Source organism: Hydra viridissima, unplaced genomic scaffold (genome assembly GCF_058129835.1).
Source record: "Hydra viridissima isolate aposymbiotic clone 2 unplaced genomic scaffold, HvirCarnegie_v1 scaffold_1, whole genome shotgun sequence".
In the NCBI taxonomy this organism is placed as follows: domain Eukaryota; kingdom Metazoa; phylum Cnidaria; class Hydrozoa; order Anthoathecata; family Hydridae; genus Hydra; species Hydra viridissima.
The window spans coordinates 26,470,370-26,492,234 of record NW_028324300.1 but is presented as its reverse complement, the minus strand read 5'-3'; the positions used below and the strand labels follow the sequence as shown (position 1 = coordinate 26,492,234).

The following is a 21,865-nucleotide window of genomic DNA, read 5'->3' as shown; positions in this document are numbered from 1 at the left end:
ACTTGTTTATAAAGTCATAAAATAGTTGCAAAATTGTCGCGAACTTCGCTAATTGAAGTATTATCATTTTATCGTATATATACAATTGATTTTCTGATCGTTTTTGCAAAAACAGTTTTAAACTTTAATTGCTTGACTGTTTAACTTTACTTGCGATTGTCCACGTGTGTCCACCTGGTGGCTTTCTCGTCTTTTTCTTCGATCGAATTAATAATATTGTTTAAGTCGAATAAAAATTAAATAATTATGTCCATAATTTTACAGTGACATAACGTCTTTTTAGTAATCTTCCCTAATGTTTTGTGCGTGTTGAGTCCGAAAATGATGATAAAACTTGCATCACTCACCATTTTTTAAGAATGCCTAACCGTTATTGTAAAATCTTTCCTAACATTTTTTGTATCTTGCGGCGAGTTTTTATTTTAAAAGCATGGTGTGTAGTCACACGATACTCGAGGTGTACGGATTCGATAAGCGAGCAAGTACGGGCAATATTGCCCGTTAAATGCCACACCACTAACATAATTTCTGCAAGTACACTCTAAAGCCGAATGGTTCTTTGAAGAACCTTAGAGGGTTCTTGACGTTGGTGCTGAGGGAGCACCCGTAGAGGTTCTTCGAAGAACCCTTTGTACGGGTTCTTTGGAAGAACCTTACGATAGGGTTCTTTAAAGAACCCTAAACCGTTTTTCGAAGAACCTAAGAGTTCTTGATAGTTCAGATAAATATCTGGATAGGTTCTTCGAAGAACCCTAAAGAGAACCTTTTTTTTTAAAAAAAAAATATTTGTAAAGGTTCTTCAAAGAACTGTTTTTGAATTTCTATTTCAGATTCAAGACATCTGACTGAAAAAATGTTTACTAAACAAATCTTTGAATGATTTTTTGAAAAAAACCATAACAATTATTATTGAATTTTTGGATAATTTTTTAGCCTAACAATTTTATTAAAACTTATTAGTTTTTCAAACAAATTAATCCTTGTTCTTCCAAAAAGTTTATATCACGTGATAAAAATGATTTAACGTTTTACCATTTATTTGTTATGCGAAATGATGAATTAAACAACGACTAGATTAACAAAAAGCATATATTATAAGCAATAAAAAATAACAAAACTATTGGATAAAATAAATTTAAAAGTTGATTTAATTTAAACGTTTCTGTTACCTCCCTTCGTAGAAGCTAAACCTAAACAAACAATATACGATATATAAAAGGTTGTACTCATCATCTAGTAAATCTCTCTCGTTTTATAAATTTTGCAATTTATAAAATTATGTTAGGCAGTTGAAGTTAAGATTTCGATACAAAATAAGTTTAAAATAAATCAATAACTTTGCACAAAGTATTCGCCATCCTGTGAATTGTTACAGGGATTTCTTTATTTGATACACCAAATATGATGTGTTCAAAAAATAATGTGTTTTTCAACTGAACAGGGTACTGTATATCGTAAATAAAATAGGAGGCAAATATAAAAGCCATCGCTAATGAGATATCAACATCATTATGATGTTCAACTATTTCTTGGTCATCTAATATAATTCTACAACATTTTGATGTCAACCTTTGAGCTCGAGGGATTGCAATTGTTGGTGTATTCTGTTTTGGAGTGTCGTCAAATGTAACCAAGGTTTCAACAGATTCTTTGAATAGCCGTGGAAATAAAAGAATTGCTCCATTGAATGTAGCATCTGAAATAGCAAAAAAAATTACAATAGAAACATAAAACAGAATTAAATTATAAAACAATATTCAATAGAAAAAAGCATAAAAACCTTTACCAATAGTTAATTGGAAAACAGAAATCTCTTGTATTACACAAAATTTATTACCTCTCTTAGTGCTTTAATTAATTTCACACTCAATTTCAGCAAAAATTTCAGAAACAAAATTGTCTTTACACTTTAATTTAACCAAGCTTAAGATTTTATCTTCCAAGCCCTTTATCTGTTGATGAAGTTCTTTAACGAGATCTTTACCAAATCTCAGTTTCATTTCGCTAAGAAGCTTTAACATCATTATTATAAAATATATTTTTAAGTTAGAACACACAAAAAATAAAATCCACAGAATAGTTAAAAGCCTACCAATTGAGCAGAGCAGAGCCATGGGTATTTAGTTTTTAGATCAACTGTGAGAAGACGTCCATTAAAATCCTTTGCTCCCATAAACCAACTACGCTGCTGACGATCAATCAGCATATTCATATCTGGACGAAGTTTACGGTATTCAATTATCATATCCTGATGAAGTTTTGCTACAGTTGCATCATCCTCACCAATAGGCAGAGAATGTGGCAAAAGAAATTTATTTTTCAATAATCATTTCATCTTTTTTTTAAATATTTTATCTCAAAACAGTTAAGCTTAATTTATACCAAGTCTCTATGTGTCCTACTACAAGCTTGGTCATTCTCAAGACAATCTTCTTTGCGCTTGCTTCCTCTTCCTGGATTCCCAAATTTGCTTTTATGAATAGCAACAGTCTCAACATTAGTTAAAGGGGCTCTTTCCTTCTTGAACTTATTTTTTAGACTTTCCAACAGCGTAGGCTGCCATTATAAGTAAATTTAATTGACATAAGGATTAAGATTTATATATACATATATTATATACATATACATACATATACATTACATTTACGTTTAAAAATATTTTACATATTCTTATTATATTATATACTTCATTTTATTTATTATATTAGCCATTAATCAACTTACACACAGTACAAATTGTTGTGATGAACTACCACTCATTGAAGGGAACTCATTCAAATAAGGATACTTGCTACATAGGGCAGCAAGCACATCTGAATATTGGGTACTGGATGGATACCTTTAAATAAAAATTAAACAGTGACAACAAAATAAATGTAAGAAATTGTTATTGTTAAAAGTTGTATAAAACAAAAATAAAACAATATTGTCAGGTTGTTTTCTGTTAAAACAAACTTTTATATTAACAAAACCTTTTTACACATTGACATGTTTTATTGTCAGTATGAATGAGCTAATTGTTACAATTGTCAGTCATGATGATAAAAATAATATTGACACAAAAATTGTGTCAATATTATTTTTGTCAATATTATTTGATTAAATTGTGTCAATATTATTTGAGATTTTCATATTACATTTCAATAAAAATACACTTACAATGTAAACTTGCTGATGTCATCGTATAAACATTGAATCAATTGGTTTCTACAGCTGTTCCTCTTAAACTGCAGAAAGCAAAGGTCTTCGGCTTCAAAAGCTGCAATAACTGCTGGTGGCAAAAGAGGTAGTTGATATCGAACTGGCCATGGTGTCTTAGTTCTAACACATCCTACTAACATATTTCTAGCACCAGTGTAATTTGTTTCTGATGCACTACTGCCAAGCTCTGACACACTAGTAAACACAACATTTTTGTGTTAGCACAAGGTTATTTTTAATTGTATCAAAAAGTGTAAACTGCATTAAAACTCACATTAAATCAACTTGATGTGCAGGTGGTGCTTTAAGATTCCTTATGACTTCCAATAGCATAACTTGCTTTCGCATTGTCCTACATAAAGTTGAAACCATTGTCTCTGTTAAACACAACAATGTTTTTTCATCTATGTCTTCTTCTACATTAAAAGTAAATTATAAGTAATTAATACAAATGTCAGTGCTAAATAGAGCTTTACAAATATCTAGCCATAAATTAATTTCAAGCCCCTTGCTTTAGGGTTAAATATCTTTACTAGACATTTATGGACAAATATATCACAATAGAGAGGGCCCAACTATTTTACATATTGATTTAATTGTTGAGATGATTTTTATTTAATTGTAACAAACTTAATGTTACAATTACACTATTCCTATTGAAACTTGATAAAAGTACAGTAGGAATAACTTAAATATTAAATTTGCAAGGTCACCTTACAAATTCAAAATAATTAGAATTTTATGAATTTTGTTTGTCCTATGTTTGTTATTTTATTAACATTATTTTTATTACCATTAACTATCTAACTTTTAATTAATATATTTTTATCTATTTGTTAGTTATTTTTTTATGATTATTAGGTGTTAATAGTAGTTATTAAGACTTCCCTACATTACAAATATTATTGTTTGATGCTTGTTTCATCATCAAATTTGACATAAATGTTATATGCTTTTTTTTGTGCAAGTACAACAGACTATATTAAAAACAAAAAATCTTTCTGCAAAAATTTATTTTTCAAAATTTTATTCTTCAAAATTTATTTTTCAAAAATTTATTCTTCAAAAATTTAAAACACGTGTCTGAGAATAATATAGGAGTGGCCATCTTGTATTGTATATGTGTCTAGAAGTTGATAATCACAAACTTCTTTTGGCAAGCATATTGACAAATTTTCATCTTCTATAACTCTGAATGCATGCAAGTGGCCATTATATTTGTCACAAATCAGCAACTTACCACAAAATACCCAGTGTTGACGAAATTGAATAATGTAATAAATTTTGAAAAATAAAGGAATTTCTTCTGCATGTAGTAAAGCTAAAATAACTGTATCATGCACATGAAATTGAATTCTGTTTATAGTAATGGCATTACACTTCCAAACTGTTTCCTTTTTATCAATAATATCATTAAAAAAAAAAAGACAACAATTTTTCCTGAAGATTTGTTGCTAAACTATCAAACGTAATTGAACATAGATTTGATGCTTCATACTTTTCATTGAAAAAATCAGAAGATGCCATCTCCCAACACTGTCTCAGCTGATGCTGCTTTGCAAGAGAATAACCTATATTTTTAAAACTTCTAATGGAAGAAGCTAACTTTTTGAAATATAAATGTTTAGCTTCAAAACACATGCACCATAAATATCTTAGTGGTCCATTATCATTAATTAGACAAGCATAATGGAGCATGAAATGAAACTTGGGTGTTAAATTATTGGGAAAAAGTTCAATAAAATTTTGCAGAAACTGTTCTATTAAAAATTGAAGATATGTCAAAACATTTTTTGAAATTTTTGGAGCAAATATTCCTTATATTCTTAATTTACAGCTGCAATATCTTGCAGCTGTAAATTAAGTAACCAATACACATTAGATATTGGTATGCGATTGCCAATCATAAACGGTAGTGACAGAAATAAACAAAACTTCTGTGATGCAGAACCAACAAAGTTAATAGATGCACTAGAACAGATAACAAATGGTACTGGTTTGTTTTTCCTGTCATTTCTGCCAATTTCAAAAATGTAAATCTCTGCATTTATCTGTTCTACTGTAATTATATTTTGTGCATTGAATTTTAACAACATTAAACTTACTAATTGTGGAACTGTTCCTTCTAACATATCATGCATGTCTGGTGGAAAAGACTGTAAAACATTAAAGTATGGTAAATCCAATAAAGGACATCATTTTTCAACACAAACACACTAGAAGAAATGTGACCTGGACCCGAAAAAGCAGCTAAATGATAATAATGCATTTCATTGGTACAAATTGTTGTATCACATTCAACCAAAATTTTATTTTTATCAACATAAGTAGTCATGCACTGACGACAAAAATGACCAGAATTAAAAATGCGTTGAAAACCAGCTAGTGCATGGGAGGAAAGATTATCAGCAGATATAGTTGCAACCCCACGAAACAATCGAACCATCATATTATCAACTGTAACTAAAATACCCTCATTCTGCAACGTCAGTAAATCCTGAATTAAAGGTCTTAAAACTTGCTTATATGTTTTATATTTCTTAATGAACTTTTCTTTTACAAGAATACATAAACTTATATTCTGAAGTTGTGAAATATATTGTTCTTCAATGTTTCCCAAGAAGAAATAAAATGCACAGAGTTTATGTACTGAACGATGAGCTCCAATTGGATTACACACTTCAAATTCATCACATTATAAATGGATTCTTAATGCATTTTTGTCTTTAAAAATGACATGTTGTTTACAATTTAAACCATCTGAATATACATATAATAATTCATTATTAATAGACTCATCTTTTTCAAGTTTTCTTTTTATTGAATTCCAGATAAACTCATTTTCAACTAACTTTTTTAGTAATTGTAAAACTGGTACATACTGAAAAGTTTCACAGCTTGGTGTTTTTAAACCATATTCACATTGATTTTCATTCATGGAATGTAATTTTATTTCAACTGGCAAAATAAGACCTAAGTTTGACTTACAAAATGAAACAACCTTTTTGCTAGAATTGACCACAGATAAAACTTTATCTAAAAGCAAATCACTATTTAAAAGTTGATTCAAACCACTATTATATACAAAATTTTCCCCAAGTTGCTGCTTTATTAGATCACAAAAAATATGACTAGAATAAGTCAACAAAGATTGAACTTTGTTTGCTAAATCAATTTGAACAACAGACAGAATTAAATGTTTTTCTGCTACTGAAATTACAAACATAGCATAATGTTTCTGCAAAAAACTGAGTAGATTGTCTAGTGAGGATAAAGGTATGGCTCCTAAATGAGAATCCAAACTACTGGTTTCTAGACTACAGCTGTCATTGATAGAATCAATAGAAAACTCTGTTGTGGTGCTATTACCAACACTGTCTGCTAAAATTTGGTTTTCCATTGTTTCACTCATAAAATTATCAGACTCATTTGTTAATACTTGAGGTGTGCTAAAAATGAAACTATGCATTTTGCGCATATGGTGACATAAACATTTTACAGATTTATATTTGGCAGGACAACCATCAATATTACACACTGGGAAAAAACCAGGGGTATGTTCATGCATGATATACAAATGTTTTAAATATTTTTGCACCGAATACTTCTGCATACCACGTATACAACACAAGTTATTATTAGATGCAGCCATTAGTTATTATTAGATGCAGCCATAGTACACAAGTTATTATTAGATGCAGCCATTTCCAAAAAAAAATAATTTGCTAAATACAAAAATAAATTTAAATTTAACATCAGCATAATTATTACAAAACAGTCAAACATTTCAAAACTCAAAATCCTTATCTAACCAACAATTTTTTGTCTTAAACCACCAAGACCTTTCTGCTTTAAATGCAAACAAACTTCTTCAGTTGACCAATTTAATTACTCTTCCATTCCAAACTTTAACTGAAAATTAAAAAATAATTATAGTTTTGATCTAACTTATACGACAATATGATGCAAATGATTACTATTATTCTAAATTACGTTTTAAATATAATATTGGGATCATTGTGTAGAATCTGAAATTCATACTGTATCCTAAATTAATTTTACTAATTGATAAAATAAAATCGTATGGTAGCTATTAACCATTGGCAGTATATCACTTTTTTTTTTTCAGAATTCATGATTAGTCAAGTTTATAAGATTCCACGTTATAATCAACTAACACGCTAAGTAAAAAAACAAAATGGCGTCTTAAAAAAGATGAGAAAAGTTTCTCAAGAACCTTTAGAAGAAACTTAAGATATTTACTCTAACAATTAATGCGAAGAACCTTAAAATGTCTTCAAACTTGCATTATAATGCAAGTTTGAAGAACTTTTTCGTAAAATCTATTACCAGTGCAGATGCACTGACAACAAGCCATCGAATTTTGCTATTACCAGTGCGCCAATCATATTGCGATAATTTTATCACACGGATATTTTTAACACGTGACTATTCCGTTCCGTTTATGTTGTTGTTCTTTTTACATGAATGCAAAATTAATGTTGTGCGTTAAGTTTGGTCTCTATAAGAGTAATAATTACATTGTACATAATTTTTTAAATTTCTTCATTAAGTTTTCAAAAATTCAACTGTTTATTTATATTTTTAAGATATCTTAGAGAAAAATAAAATATACTAAATTGTAAGAGTTTGACTTTAACTGGATCCAAGTAATTTATGCTGATCATTTTTCTGCATGTTGCAAGTTATGTCAGAAAGTTTTTTTTTAAGTCAGTGGAATTAGAGCAAGGACACTAAGTAGTTATGCAATTATCAAACTTCATATGTGATTATTTAAAGAAATTTAGGACAATAAAGATAAAGGTAGATATTTTGCTAAAATCTTTAATGGTTTGTTTTACAGTTATAAAAGAGGTTTTAAAAACATAAACCTTCATGGTTTTAAGTATATTGAATCTAATTATTCTTTTGATTTGATCAATCAAGATGTTTTCATATTTAAAAATTGCCAAAGGATTTAAACAAAGCAAAACGAAGTCCTAATGCACCATTAGGTCTGGAATGTTTTTATATTAAAGTTATTGTTATAGGAGTTAAGCTCTTTTCAAGTTTAAATTTAATGAATCTACAATTCAACAATTTATTAAATGTAATAGGTATGTACAGTATTGGTCTAAAAAATTAGCTGCATTAAAGTTACATTCTGTGGATTTGTCATTGTGTTCATTGTGTGTGATTGCATTGCTGAAAAGTTGTAGCAATATTTCCTTGAGTTTCTCGTGGAAGTTAAGCTTATTATAAAATTTATGCACCAAACATATCAGTGTGGAATAAATGCTTGGTTTGATAGACTTTTAAAGCTGTCATTTAATATTAAAAGTTTAATTTGGTACTTGCATATTGTTAACTCTAACCCTGAAAAATTTAATTGAAGATTTTCTTAAGAATTGTAAGCGATCACACATCATCAAAGCAACTAAATGATCCAGTTATTCCAATTACTAGAGACATGTTAAAGTTTGTTAAATCATCTAGAATGTGATATGTTGCGTTTGAAAGTCCACAAAAAAGTAAAAGCATTATCAACTGTAAGTTCAAAAAGAAACGTTGAAATTGATGACATGTAAAAAAAGAAACTAATTCAAGCACCAGCCGATGGTTTAATAAAAACATGAAAAACTTGATAGTTTAGAAAATCTTTTATGTTTAAAAGGAGACCGTTATTTATATTTTAAAAAAATTTTTTGTAAAATTTTTATTCTGGTTATATTGTATAATAAAAGAGTTTTTGATTCCATTAAAAAATTCTGATCAATTATATGTTGTTATTTTTATTTTGCAATATTAACTAGTGTTGTAATTGAGTTTAATTAAATCAACTAAAAGTCACTTATAATCAAAACTTTAACTAAGTGACTTTTGTAAAATAATTGAGAGTAGTTAACTTTGAAAAAATTGAGCAGTCAATCAATTAAGGATTTCCTACCAATAGACTAAAAGTCGATTTAGTTGGTTAGTTATCATGACATTCTTATTTCTAAATTCGATATAAGATTTCTAATTTAAGTCTGATTTCAAAAGTGTAAATATCGATTTTGGTCAACTTTAGAAAGTATATTAGTCAGTTAAAAAATATTTTGATTAAAAATTTTTTCTTTTTTTAATAAAGATGATTAAAAAAAATTCAACATTATATCACTAAAGTACCTTCTTTTTTTACTAAATCATAACTGTGAAGCTGAACGCTTGATTAGGACCATGTTTTTTCTTGGAAAGAAAAGTTCACAACTAAAATACTAAAAGCAAAATTTTAAAGAAAAAATATTTACCCCCAAAAAAATGAAATAAGCTCTCATCATCCAAGTAGCACATTAGCAATTCTAGACACCCTTCATATAATGATAAACACTTCTTCAAAATTTCAATTAATTTAGATAAATTTTAATGTATCTTAGCAAATTAAAACCAGCACCAAAAGAATTCACTTCTTTTCACAAGGCTTGTCTTTAAAACCCTTTCTTCTATTATAGGGTTTTATATTTGTATCTTCATTCAGTATATCACATTCCTTTGAACTGTTCTGACATACAAAACATTGCGACTAGACCACAAGGTTCCATAGAACCTGATGATCCTCAGCGATTTTTGTCACAAAAAGCATACTAATTTGAGTCTTTTTTATTCTCTCAAGTATCACACATGATGCAATGCTTACTTTTAACACGACAATCAATACATTTACCAGATTCAACACAAATTAACGATACAAATTCATTTAATGACAAAATCCCTCTCCTCTGCCATGACGCATGGCCTGATTAAGCTTCATCTGATGATCCAGTCATCTCCTTCAGTTCAACTGCTGCTTTTTTCAATGCCACCTAAGCAACAGGTACATAAACTTTAGCAGTTTCATCCTGTGTGTGATGAAAGGTTGCTGGGCTGTCGGTAGACCGTGTTCATTAATCCAAAAACTCTATTAATTACAAACAGACCTTTGTCTAGTTTGCGAAATGCTATTACAGTTCTTGAAATAATGGGTCTTTGCAAGCTTTTACTAGTGTAGGTTCAGCAACTCCATTCACAAACTTTACAAGAGAAATTTGAATGTACTTTCTTCTTTTTTACTCTATAACTGAAGACTATATCCCTACTGCTATAGGTTAGACAGGAGCAAACAATGTCTGAAATAATGTCTGATTTAATTAAAAGCCATGGAGACACAACATCCTTTAAATAAGGGTTATTGTATAATTATTGCCTTGAATACGACGTTTTAACTCTAATAACGACTTCATTCATATTTGTGGTATCATTTACCTAAGTTGGAGTTGCACTGAGTTTTGGTCGAACCCGTTTATATTTATCTAGGATAAATTCGGAACCTGAATTAATATATAATTAAATTTTTTTTAGATTTTAGGACTTTTAAAACCATAAGACCACCTTAAGAGCTCTTTCACATTCCGAAGTTTTGCAGTTTTCTGTGATGAGACCGTTAACTTCTAAATAACTTTTAAAAAACACATGACCAATTAGCGTTGCTATACATTCAGTTTTTTTTAACCGCAGTCATTGTCTCATAGACAAGAATCTCATAGAAGACTTTCCCAGCTTGTTGTTTTTTATCTTGGTGGAAATACAACTAAATTTAGGGTGGAATGCAAGAACCGAACTTCAAATTTGAAGTCGAACTTCAAACCTTAAGCGCGACTTAAGCGAATGCACAAAGCGAACTTCAACTCAAGTCAGACTTGAAAACCGCTAAAAATAGACCGTTTTCAAGTCTGACTTCAAACCAGACTTGAGAGAGCAAAAATTCCTTCCGAATGCAAGAACCCGACTTGAAATTTCAAGTCAGACTTCAAATCTCAAGTCTGACTTGAACGGAATGCAAGAAGCGAACTTGAACTGAAGTCAGACTTGAAAAACGAGAATTTTTGAATTTTCAAGTCATTTTTTCAAGTCTGCTCCAGACCAATCTTGAAACCAAACTTGAAAAAAAAAACAGACCGCCATTATCATTTTGCTGATGCGTAACAAAACTTTACTATTACTATATAACTTATTACAACCTTTGCAAATATGAAAATGAGTCTTTAACAAGCAAAAGTAGTTACGTGGACATATTGACGTAATTAATTTAGAAGGTTACATTGTGATAGTATATTCGTCAATGAATTCATTACAGAAAACTGAATACCAACATTGTGAAAACGTGTGTCTTTTAAAACATCCTGTAACTCGTATGTAATGATCCAACATGTCATATTTTGATGCCATTAGAAATGTTTATTAGCTTTTTGAAATGTCGAACTTCCTACCATTATAAAAGCTGTTGATTAAGGCACGTTTTTGTGATACAGTATAAAAGTAAATTCCATTTAGTTATAAACAGTTGCAGTTATACAAAGAAGTGATACATGTAAAAGGAGTAAAAGAGAATTCACGAGAAGAAGTAGTTATAATATGAAGTATTAAAAAAAAATTGTTTTAAAACGTTCAAAAATGAATCGGTATGAGCTGAATTTTAGAAGAAGAAGAAGAAGAAGAAGAAATATGCCAAATCTCATTCCAAGGTTTATTATTGACAGAGCCAATCCTTTAGAAGTTTATAATGATATAGAATTTAAAAGGCGCTACAGATTTTCCAAAGAAACCTTTTTTAATATTAGCTAATGACATTATTAACAACAATGTTAGCAATCGAGGGTGCCCTCTTTCATCTGTACAACAACTGGCTATTGCATTTCGGTTTTATGCTACTGGTTCATTCCAAGTGAGTAGATATTCAAGAAATGGTATCAGACAATGGTACCTTTTTATTGTATTGTATTCTTATTGTAGATTTTGTATTATGTTTTTAAATAACACCATTTTATAACAACAAATAAAATAATCATATACTCAAGTAACAATAAATAAAGTACTTCACATTTAAATTTGTATGATTTGATCTAATTAAGTACACTCTTTTATAGAGTAATAGGAGATTTGGAGGAGCTGAAAGTTAATCAGTCAACTGTTTGTCGAGTAGTTAAAAACATTTCAATTCAAATTGCCAACAAAAGATATCAGTATATAAAGTTTCCAACAGAAGCTGATTCTTTGATAATTCAACAAAGGTGATTATAAGTTTTCATGGATATTTGCATTTTGCTATTTCATACAAACTTTAAAATTTTCTTTGATAACGAAAATATTTATATTTGTCAACCATTGTTTAGATTTTACCAAATTCAAAGATTCCCAGGATGTATAGGAGCAATTGTTGGAACACATATTCCTATAATAAACCCTGGTGGAGAAAACCCAGAAATATATCGAAACAGAAAGGGGTTTTTTTCTTTGAATTGCCTGGTCATTGCAGGTCCTTCAAAAGAAATTTTATCTGCTTGTGTTCAATGGCCTGCAAGTGTTCATGATTCACGAGTTTTTTCCAACTCAGCTATTAAAGAAGTTTTAGAAGCTCGCCAACATGTTCATGTTATAGGTGATTCTGGCTATCCTTGTAAACAATATTTAATGACACCTTTTTCAAACCCAAAAAATGAAAATGAAATCCAATACAATTACAGTTTGAGAAGTACACGTATGGCAGTTGAATGTTGTTTTGGTATATTAAAAAAACGATTTCCTTGTCTTAGCATTCCCTTACGAACTAAATTACAAAATTCCATAGCCATAATTGTATCCTGTTTTGTGCTTCACAACATTGCCCTTCTAGAAAATGATCATTGGGAAGACAATGAAATACAAAATAGCAATCAAGAAGATGGCGCTGAAGCATTTACAAGAGATATTTATGGAGAAGCAAAAAGAAATCAAATTGTGGACCAATTTTTTTAAAAAATCTTTTTTGTGTGTCTGATTATAGATAAAAGTTATATTTGCATATTATTTCAAAAAAAAAAATACATTTCAAATAAGTACTATATATTAAAAAACAATTTCACTAAGAAATAAAATAATAATTTAAAACATAAAATAAAAAACACCAGATCTGATGTCGTTTGAAAATAATTTTCCTCAATTAGAATAATTCTGTTGTGTTTTTTTTAATACTTATAACTGTGACAATTTTTTTTGGTAAATTTCCATTTTAATTTCATGTTCTTTTTGTTTGTATTGTTGCTTTTGCTGGAGTAAGTTTATTTTTATGTTAGCTATTTCTATTTGTTTTTGCATTAGTTCTTTATCAAGTTCATGAATTTCATTATATTGCTTTTTTTCGATTTTTTTAGAGAGATATCTTTTTTAATGTTGAGCATTGTTCTTTTTCATGTGTTAATGAACCAGATGCAATCAAAGGCTCAGTAAAAGTTTTCTTTTCTGTTTCTATGATTGGCCCAATAGTATCAGAAGTCCTGTCTCCATATGTGATCTCCATTGACTCGTTCAGAATACCTATATAAATAAATAATATATTTAAATGATGAAAAATGTGTGTATATATATATATATATATATATATATATATATATATATATATATATATATATATATATATATATATATATATATATATAGTTTTAGCATTGAGAAAACCAAGTTTGTTTAAAATAATTAGTTTTGTCAGTATTTGTAAAAAACCTTAATTTTCATTAAAATTTAAGAAAAAAGATAAAATTGAAAAATAAAATATGAAATTAAAAAAATAAATAAATATATAGTATTAAAAAGAAATAAAATTAAAAAATAAAATAAAATTACATTGCAGTATAGCATCATCCCCAAATGGTGTCAAAATAGGATTCAATGATTTTGGTGGTAATATCTGCAGAGCGCTTTCAATTTCCTGTGACGGAACAGGAGTTTGACTAGGACCTCCGCCAGTTTTGTTTAGCTCTTTTCTTTCACTAAAATCCAAAGAATTGGTTAGAAAAACCCCATATTATTAACTTTAAAGTAATATCGACAAGAAAACATGTTGTAAAAGTCTGACAGAGAGAAGTCCAGCACTGTATAAACGTTACTGGTAACCATACAGTTTGGACAAGAAAATCATTGTCCCACAATTCATATTTTAATAACATTTTTCGATATAAATAACGTTTGCTAAATGTACACAAGACTTCTTTTAGATGTCTAAAACATGTCTTATGTTTACTGGGTGCTTGCCTATAAAAATAATCTTTGTTTTTTTTTCTTTATTTGGTACTTACAAATCAACAAATTGTTTTGCTTTTTGCTTTGAGTTCATCCAGCATTTCTTTAGTTCTTTTTGATCTCTTTTAACTCCGATGCCTTGGCTGTTGAATAATTGCGTTATTTCTTCCCACAAAGATTTTTTTTTTTTTAAGGGAGACATTATCCGTTTTCTTTTCTTCGATGTCTTTGTAGTCTTTGATTATATTGATCAAAAGTGATTTTTCTTGCTGACTGAAAATTCGTCTTTTAGAATTCATTTTACAAATATTTACAAAGTAAGCAAAAAGTCTATAGTGGATATGCATTTTGAAATTTTTGTTCTTTTATATGATGAGCAATTCCGATCATAAATATTTACGACAAAATTTTCATTTTGATAAAAGGAAACAGAATAGGCAGTAAACAAAAAAACAGACTATAATAACACATTTATTTGTTATCTTTTCCTTTTCACTGCTTTAAAGTTGTAAAAGTGTCATGATTAACTAAACTAATACCTGTAGTTAAATTGTAATTTATATTGTCATATAATTTATATATTGATCGTATGTTATACAAATATCATTAAACGAATTTGTTTCAGTAAAAGGTTTTTCCCGTAAAAAAAATCCATTGCCCCTATTGGTTGCGAAGTGCATATTCCGATAAGCGCCCAGAATTCAACGCCTCGGCTATTTTTCAAGTTCGACTTTCTCAAGCACGAACTTGAAATTTTCAAGTCTCGTTTACGCATTCGCTCAAGTCAGTTTTTCAAGTCTGACTTGAAAAAGTCGAACTTGAGATTTCAAGTCGAACTTGACTCAAGTTCGGTTCTTGCATTCCACCCTATATTATTAATGAAAATATTGGACTAGTACTGTTTTTCTTTTCATCGATTTAGTTTTGTTCCATCTATATTTTTACATTACAATATTTTCACAACTAATAAGCTGCGGTTAGTAAGACTTAATTAGTCAGATTTGGTTTATTACTGCAAATATTATCTATTTATTATTTTTTAATATTTTTATAGTATTGGATATATATAGCTATAGCTAAAATATAGCATCAGAACTTGTTTCGGAATTTTAAAGATATTGTTAAAAACATTAATATGGCTATAACTTCCGCAGTCCTTACAAAATGCCGTTTAAATTTTGTGAATGCAAATCTATGGTGTGGGAACGGGTATGGTGTCACCTCATCCAGATACAAACCATTTAGATTACAAAATATAAGAGAAAAGTATGTATTTTAATCATATAATACAATAAACAAAAATTGATAAAACATAAATATGTGCTAAGTATAAACATCAATATATTAAAGAGACTTCTTGTCAAAATTTATCTTATAAAATATTTGGTATATGTTAGTGTATAAATAAAAGCAACGGTCACATTAAGAAAAAAAAAATACTAGTTTACTATATTTTACTTTTTCGTTAAATAAACAATATGGTTTTCGTTAAATAAACAATTTATAATAATTAAAGTTTAGTTTCACATAACAAAAATAAAAAATAAATAAAAACACCAAGTATAATATAAAAAACTTACACAAAATAATAAGATCAGCCTGAAATAATAATTTCAAAATTACCAAATATTAGTAACGGCATTCCCCACAAAACTAACTACTTATTGGTTTTCGCTCAACACCCAAACAACCAAAGTGGCTCCATAATAAACATCTATCGCATTGAAGCCAACGATTTTTTTTTTTTTTACCAACAATAATCGTTGCTAGATCATCTTCCTGTGCTGGATCATCTTCCTGATGGCAAAGAGCGTAACATCGACTGATGTTCTTTAAATTTTTTATTTGGTTTTCCAATGCCATCCATGTTAAATTATCAAAAAATTGTTTAAATTGTTGAATATCGACTTTAGGATCAGCAGCTCGCATATCAATGACTGATTTTAATGATGTACTTGACAATTTTGAACAAAAATTTATAGCTTTATTAGCATCGTCATCGGACACTAACCATCGCAAACTTATAATTTGCCTATCTATCGGGCGCAACTTTTCATACCTTTTTGGTGCATGGTAAAAGAGCCGCTGCTTTAAGTTTAATGGTCTACCTGAAGATTTTCTGACAATAGGCTTTAATAAAAGAGTTGGCTGGCTAAATAACTTTGTTGGAATTTCGTCTTTGTTGATCTGGTCAATTTCTTTTCTTTGAATTTCATGCTCATTTGGTTCTTCTTTGCATTGATCTATCTCTTTCTCATGAATTGAAAAGTCAAATCGCTCTTCTTCTTCATCAAGCCCCATTACCTCATCTTGAATTACTTTTATAAATATATTTACAACAACTAACTTTGATATTTAAAAAAAATTTATTACTTTTGTATTACTATATTACATTATTCCTTTTTTATTTAAATCAAATATAGCACATTCAAAGAAAAAAAATCTATTACCAATTTCGGAAGAGTTCTTTAAATCAAAATCTGTTAAGCGATTACTTTGGATATTTGGGTTTGTTGACATCCATTGAGTGGTGCGACTGTGATCTTCCAACGTCTTTACCCATTCCAATGCATTAACAAAACTTGAAGGAGGAAGATCTGCAAGAATTGAAGCTATTGGTTGTAAATATGACATTACTGTCTGGTATCGCTGAGTATGAGTTAGTACTTTTTCCTTAACAGGTGCAAAAGAAACAGATGACATATTTTTTGATGGGATATGAAAAGATTTGGTTTTTGGTGTATACCATCTATAAAAAAATAAAAAATTACAAAAAATTATAATACAACTACTTAATGGTACATTTGTATTAAAATATTTAAAATTATATAGAAATCTTATATAGACCAAGGAATTAGTTACATTTTGAGATTTTTTTTTGGCACCATGTAATGTAGGATTTTTTTAAACTATTGTAATATGTAGAAACAAAAAACAGTTGGTGAAATCCTTCTTTTTTTAGCTAAGTGATTTTGGTTCTGAAAGGGCATTAAATGCCCAAATACGGACATATTTTTAAATTACAGGTATTAATACCAAAATTAGTATATAACCTACTTTTAAGATAACGAAATTGAATCAGGTACTATATTTTAGTCAAATTTTAAATTTACATATTAATCAAGGGTAACAGATTATGAAAAAATTGAAAATCGGTAAGTATAAAAAGAAAATCGGTATGTAACCGGTCTTTATTGTTAGCAACTTGTATCAAAAAATTTGAATTAAGAAACTTTTCTGGAGTCTGTATCAAAATCAGATAACTCATCATCACTATTAACAGCTACATTTTCACACCTTTAAGATGTACATGATAAGTCAGTGTTTATGCAAGAACAATCACCTTGTTTTCACTTTCGTTTACAGTCGCAGGAAAGTAATTCCATGATCTACAAATAAAATATTAATCATACTATCATTTTATAGAATCAAGTAATTGTATTCAATAGTACAAAAATGGTAATAACAAAGACCTGACCTTGTCCAAAGCAGGATTGCAGCTCATCCAGTTAATATTAATTCCATCAGTATAAACAGCCTATCCATGTCCTTCTGGAGATGGAAGTACAGAGTAATTCATAAGAGCGAATCTCCATATTTTGCATTGATAGTTAGCTCTTAAAATGTGTTGATATAAGCTTGCTTTCAAAGGTGGAAGTCTTTCACAATCAATCTTTTCACTTTTTGAGCAGTACATTTTGTATCAAAGATGATTTATGTTTTCACATTGTGTACCATACAGGTGGCAAGTAAATGCCTCCAGCTCTGAAATTGTTTTCTCACCATTGTTAACATTTTTTCACAAATTGCAAAATAGCTCAATGTACTTCTTGTCTTTAATCATAATTTATATGCTCTAAAAATGATATACCCATAACAAATACATCAGTATCAGGCAAGTGAATTACAAACTTCATGAAACGTGCTGAGAAGGCATGAAACATATAAAGAGAAACTCTAATGTCAGCTTCATCTTGTACTGTTTGCAATTCTTCAACTAATTCTATACCTAATATTGAAAGTTTATAGCATCTGTTTTTACTTGTAACATAAAAGGTCATGGCGTTTTCTGTTCTAAAGTAATTGTTTCTACCCCATTCATTAACAGGAAACCCAATAATTGCTGCTTTATTTCTCCGAACTGATAGAAAGTCATCCCATTGTTTTACTGGATTATCTTGTTTTACACTACAGAACTTATGAAACCTGCTTATGCTCGTTTTTTTGTTCTGCACCTTTAATTGAATCTTCCATGTATCAAATACAACATCTATGCAGTCTGCATTAACACTTAGTTACAATATTATCTGCAACAACTTTTGAGCCAGTTGACCTAAAGTTAAAGCTGCAGTTTTTGCTTGTTGTAAAATAGACACACCATCAATCAAACTAACGTAGTGAAAAAGTTCAGAACAAGGTTCTGTCTTTTTCTAGCTCATAAAAGATAGAAACTCTTGATGTTTTTTTAGGCCAGCCATGTATAATCTGCTAATGACAATGGAAGGGGTCCTAATGGATAGCTAAATACATTTCTTAAATCCAATTTTTGCCTTTCCATGATCAAACAAATACTTGATAATAAGTTGCGTGAAGCCTTTAGAGGAATAAATTTTTTGTTTGAGCTAAAATGTACCTCTTTCTTCAAAGAAGAAAATGTTTTAAGTTGTAACTTTTTTATGTGATCAAATATTGATTTAGTGGCACAAAAAGATAACATTTCATTACAAATGTTTTCAAAGCAGATTTTCCATTTTGTTTTTGCATTTAGTATATCATTGGCACTTTCATCTGAGACAACAATGCTATTTGATAAAAAGAGCAAAAGGTTTTCAGAAAATGGATTTATAAAGGCATCTTGAAAAAGTGACATCAACGATTTGACATAGTTCTCATCCCTTCTAATTCTACTCGATGTTAAAGCTTTGTGTTGATGGACTTTATGACGCATATTGACAAATTCATGCAAAGACTTTCTAATCCCTGCTCTAAACCATGAATTAAGTATCCACCTACTTATTGCATTTCTGTTCATTGAAATCCTGTTGTACCTCCAGGAGTTTTAGTATCTTAGTTAATTATAACAATTATTGGATTAAAGAAATAAAAGCTCCTACGTTCTACAGTATTCTTGCAGACGAGGTGACTAGCCATAATCGTGAGGAACTTGCATTTTGCATTAGATTTGTTGATCAAAACAAAGACATTCGTGAAGAATTTTTATCTTTTCTCCATGTTCCAAGAATCACCGGAAAAGTCATTGCTAGCACCATAGTTCAATTTCTGCAAGACGTCAATCTCGATTTAAAAAACATTCGTGGTCAAGGATACGATGGAGCTGCAAATATGTCCAGTGATAATGTAGGTGTTCAGAGACAGATAAAGAATGAGTCTCCAAAGGCTGTATATGTCCACTGCAGTGGACATTGCCTTAATCTTGTTATAGCCCATTCGTCTTCTCTTCCAAATACAAGAAATACCATTGCCAAACTGAAGAACTGTTGTCTGTTTTTCCTTGACAGTCCAAAGCGCGAGAGTCTTCTGCAATCAATCATCATGAAGGCATTACCAGACATTTCCAAACCCAGAAAAGGTCTCATTGACCTATGTAGAACAAGGTGGTCTTCACGGCATGACTCATACAGACATTTTTATCAAGCATACTGCTACGTAGTTATCACTCTGGAATATATTGCGTATGGTGCGAACAAAGATGCATGCGGAGAAGATTTCACAAATGTTACATGGGATACAACATCCAGAGACAATGCCAATTCACTGCTGACAAGTCTTACGTCTTTTGACTTTATTATAAGTTTCTTGACTATGTACCAATTCCTGTCACATTTGGAAGGAATAACTGTGAAATTACAAGGCCGCACTGTGGATATTATCATGGCATACCATGAAATTGCTGAGGTGAAATCTGTTTATAAAGACATTTTAAGAAACATGGACAAAGAATTTTCGCGTGTCTACACCCAAGCCGAACGAATGGCACGTTCTGTCAACACCGAACCAACAAAGCCAAGGACTGTTGGACGTCAAATAATGCGCAACAATGCTCCTGCGATTAATCCTGAGGAGTATTATCGACCAAATCTCGCCATTTCATTCCTTAACCACATAAGCTCAGAGTTGGAGAGTCAATTTTCTGACCTTTCCATCCTCTTCTCTAAACTGTTGGGACTTGTACCATCTACTCTCTGTGAAGAGGGAGGAGCATCTCTTCAAAATGTTGTCGAATTTTATCCAGAAGACTTACCATCTGCTGATTTGTTTCCCCAAGAGTTGTTTCGATGGAAGCATCGTTTCCAAAACAAACCTCCGGAAGAATGTCCTTCAACTGCAGCGCAAGCATTAAAAGAATGCGACGAAGAGTTATTCCCAAACACTTTCATTCTTCTAAAAATTTATTCTTCAATCCCAGCGACCAGTTGCGAATGCGAACGTAGTGCTAGTGCATTGCGCAGACTCCATACATATTCGAGAGCAAGTATGAAGCAAGAAAGAATCTCTGCACTTGCATTAATGCATATCCACTATGGTAAAGTCATCGATGAAGTGAAAATTGTTGATATATTTTTACAAAAATATCCTCGGCGACTACAATTACGATCTGCTTTGACTAAAATGATTTAACTTCACACAAATTTAGTATCGGTGCTTATTAAGCTTGTGTGTCATTATAAAGTTTATATTTGTGTATTACTTTGGAAGCAATATATTTGATATGTTGTAAAAAAAATGGTCCACTTTTTCAAATTTCGTACCCTCCCACGAAAAATCCTGCGTACGGGCCTGTAAAGGGTGCCTTTTTTAGATTCCGTGCCCATTGGGTGTTTATAAACAATTGCAACAACCGCATTGGTAGTTGTTTCAGAGCTGGGAAAAATTCTGATAATCAAATTTGATTTAATACGTTACAAATTTGATTTGACTGGCCCCTATGAACCATAATTGGGACATTCAACCGCCAGAATAATGTGCCATCGTGTGTGAAAATTTCATGGTATAGGTTATTCAGTTTTTAGTGCTAAATCTTGTTTTAATCGACTAGTTTTAGTTACGCTTAAAAGTTAGTCGACTAGTTTTAGTTACGCTAAAAAGTTAGTCGACTAAATTTAGTTAGACTAAAAAGTTATTCGACTAAATTTAGTTACGCTAAAAAGTTAGTCGACTAAATTTAGTTAGACTAAAAAGTTAGTCGACTAAATTTAGTTACACCGTAAAAACAAAAGGTATAATAGAGGTATGTTATTCTACCCGAAGGTAGAAACTAATATTTTTAGGGAAGAATAATCGTTTCTTAAGTTTAAGCGGTTTAAATTAGGCTGTGACAATTCCCGTTTTCCGGGAAACGAAAGCGGGAATTTCCGGGAACGGGATTCATTTCCCGGACTTGGAAAAAAACGGGAACGGGAATTCCCGTTCCCGTATTTTAAAAAGCGGGAACGGGAAAATCCCGTTCCTGTTCCCGTTTTTCACCTGGAACGTCTAATATTTCCTGTATTATTTTTCCTTGTTTTTTTCCTGGTTTTTTTTTTTCTTTTTTTTTCCTGGTTATATAATTTGTTTTTTTTTTGTGGTTTATTTT

General features: G+C 30.1%; 2 protein-coding genes and 3 pseudogenes across 4 annotated transcripts; 1 reads left to right on the top strand and 4 right to left on the bottom strand.

Annotated features, from left to right (window-relative positions):
- Positions 1–1,091: 1,091 nt before the first annotated feature.
- LOC145186076 (sterile alpha motif domain-containing protein 3-like) lies at positions 1,092–7,101 on the bottom strand (annotated as a pseudogene). Its single transcript, XR_016455591.1, has 8 exons — positions 7,014–7,101; positions 3,476–3,617; positions 3,160–3,396; positions 2,725–2,839; positions 2,387–2,556; positions 2,093–2,306; positions 1,838–2,012; positions 1,092–1,696 (listed from the first exon to the last, which is right to left on the bottom strand). The product of XR_016455591.1 is annotated as a sterile alpha motif domain-containing protein 3-like (transcript).
- On the bottom strand, positions 4,024–9,496 carry LOC149894172 (uncharacterized; annotated as a pseudogene). The gene has a single exon (XR_016455381.1). The product of XR_016455381.1 is annotated as an uncharacterized LOC149894172 (transcript).
- A 3,659-nt stretch (positions 9,497–13,155) lies between these two features.
- On the bottom strand, positions 13,156–15,052 carry LOC149894171 (uncharacterized). Its single transcript, XM_090097520.1, has 3 exons — positions 14,328–15,052; positions 13,876–14,021; positions 13,156–13,569 (listed from the first exon to the last, which is right to left on the bottom strand). The coding sequence occupies exons 1-3, from the start codon at positions 14,471–14,473 to the stop codon at positions 13,403–13,405; spliced, it is 459 nt and encodes a 152-aa protein (XP_089953646.1). The 5' UTR covers positions 14,474–15,052; the 3' UTR covers positions 13,156–13,402.
- Positions 15,053–16,037: 985 nt separating this feature from the next.
- On the bottom strand, positions 16,038–16,989 carry LOC149894170 (uncharacterized; annotated as a pseudogene).
- Positions 16,990–19,599: 2,610 nt separating this feature from the next.
- LOC149894169 (52 kDa repressor of the inhibitor of the protein kinase-like) lies at positions 19,600–20,910 on the top strand. The gene has a single exon (XM_090097446.1). The coding sequence runs from the start codon at positions 19,615–19,617 to the stop codon at positions 20,908–20,910; it is 1,296 nt and encodes a 431-aa protein (XP_089953572.1). The 5' UTR covers positions 19,600–19,614.
- The last annotated feature ends 955 nt before the right edge of the window (positions 20,911–21,865 follow it).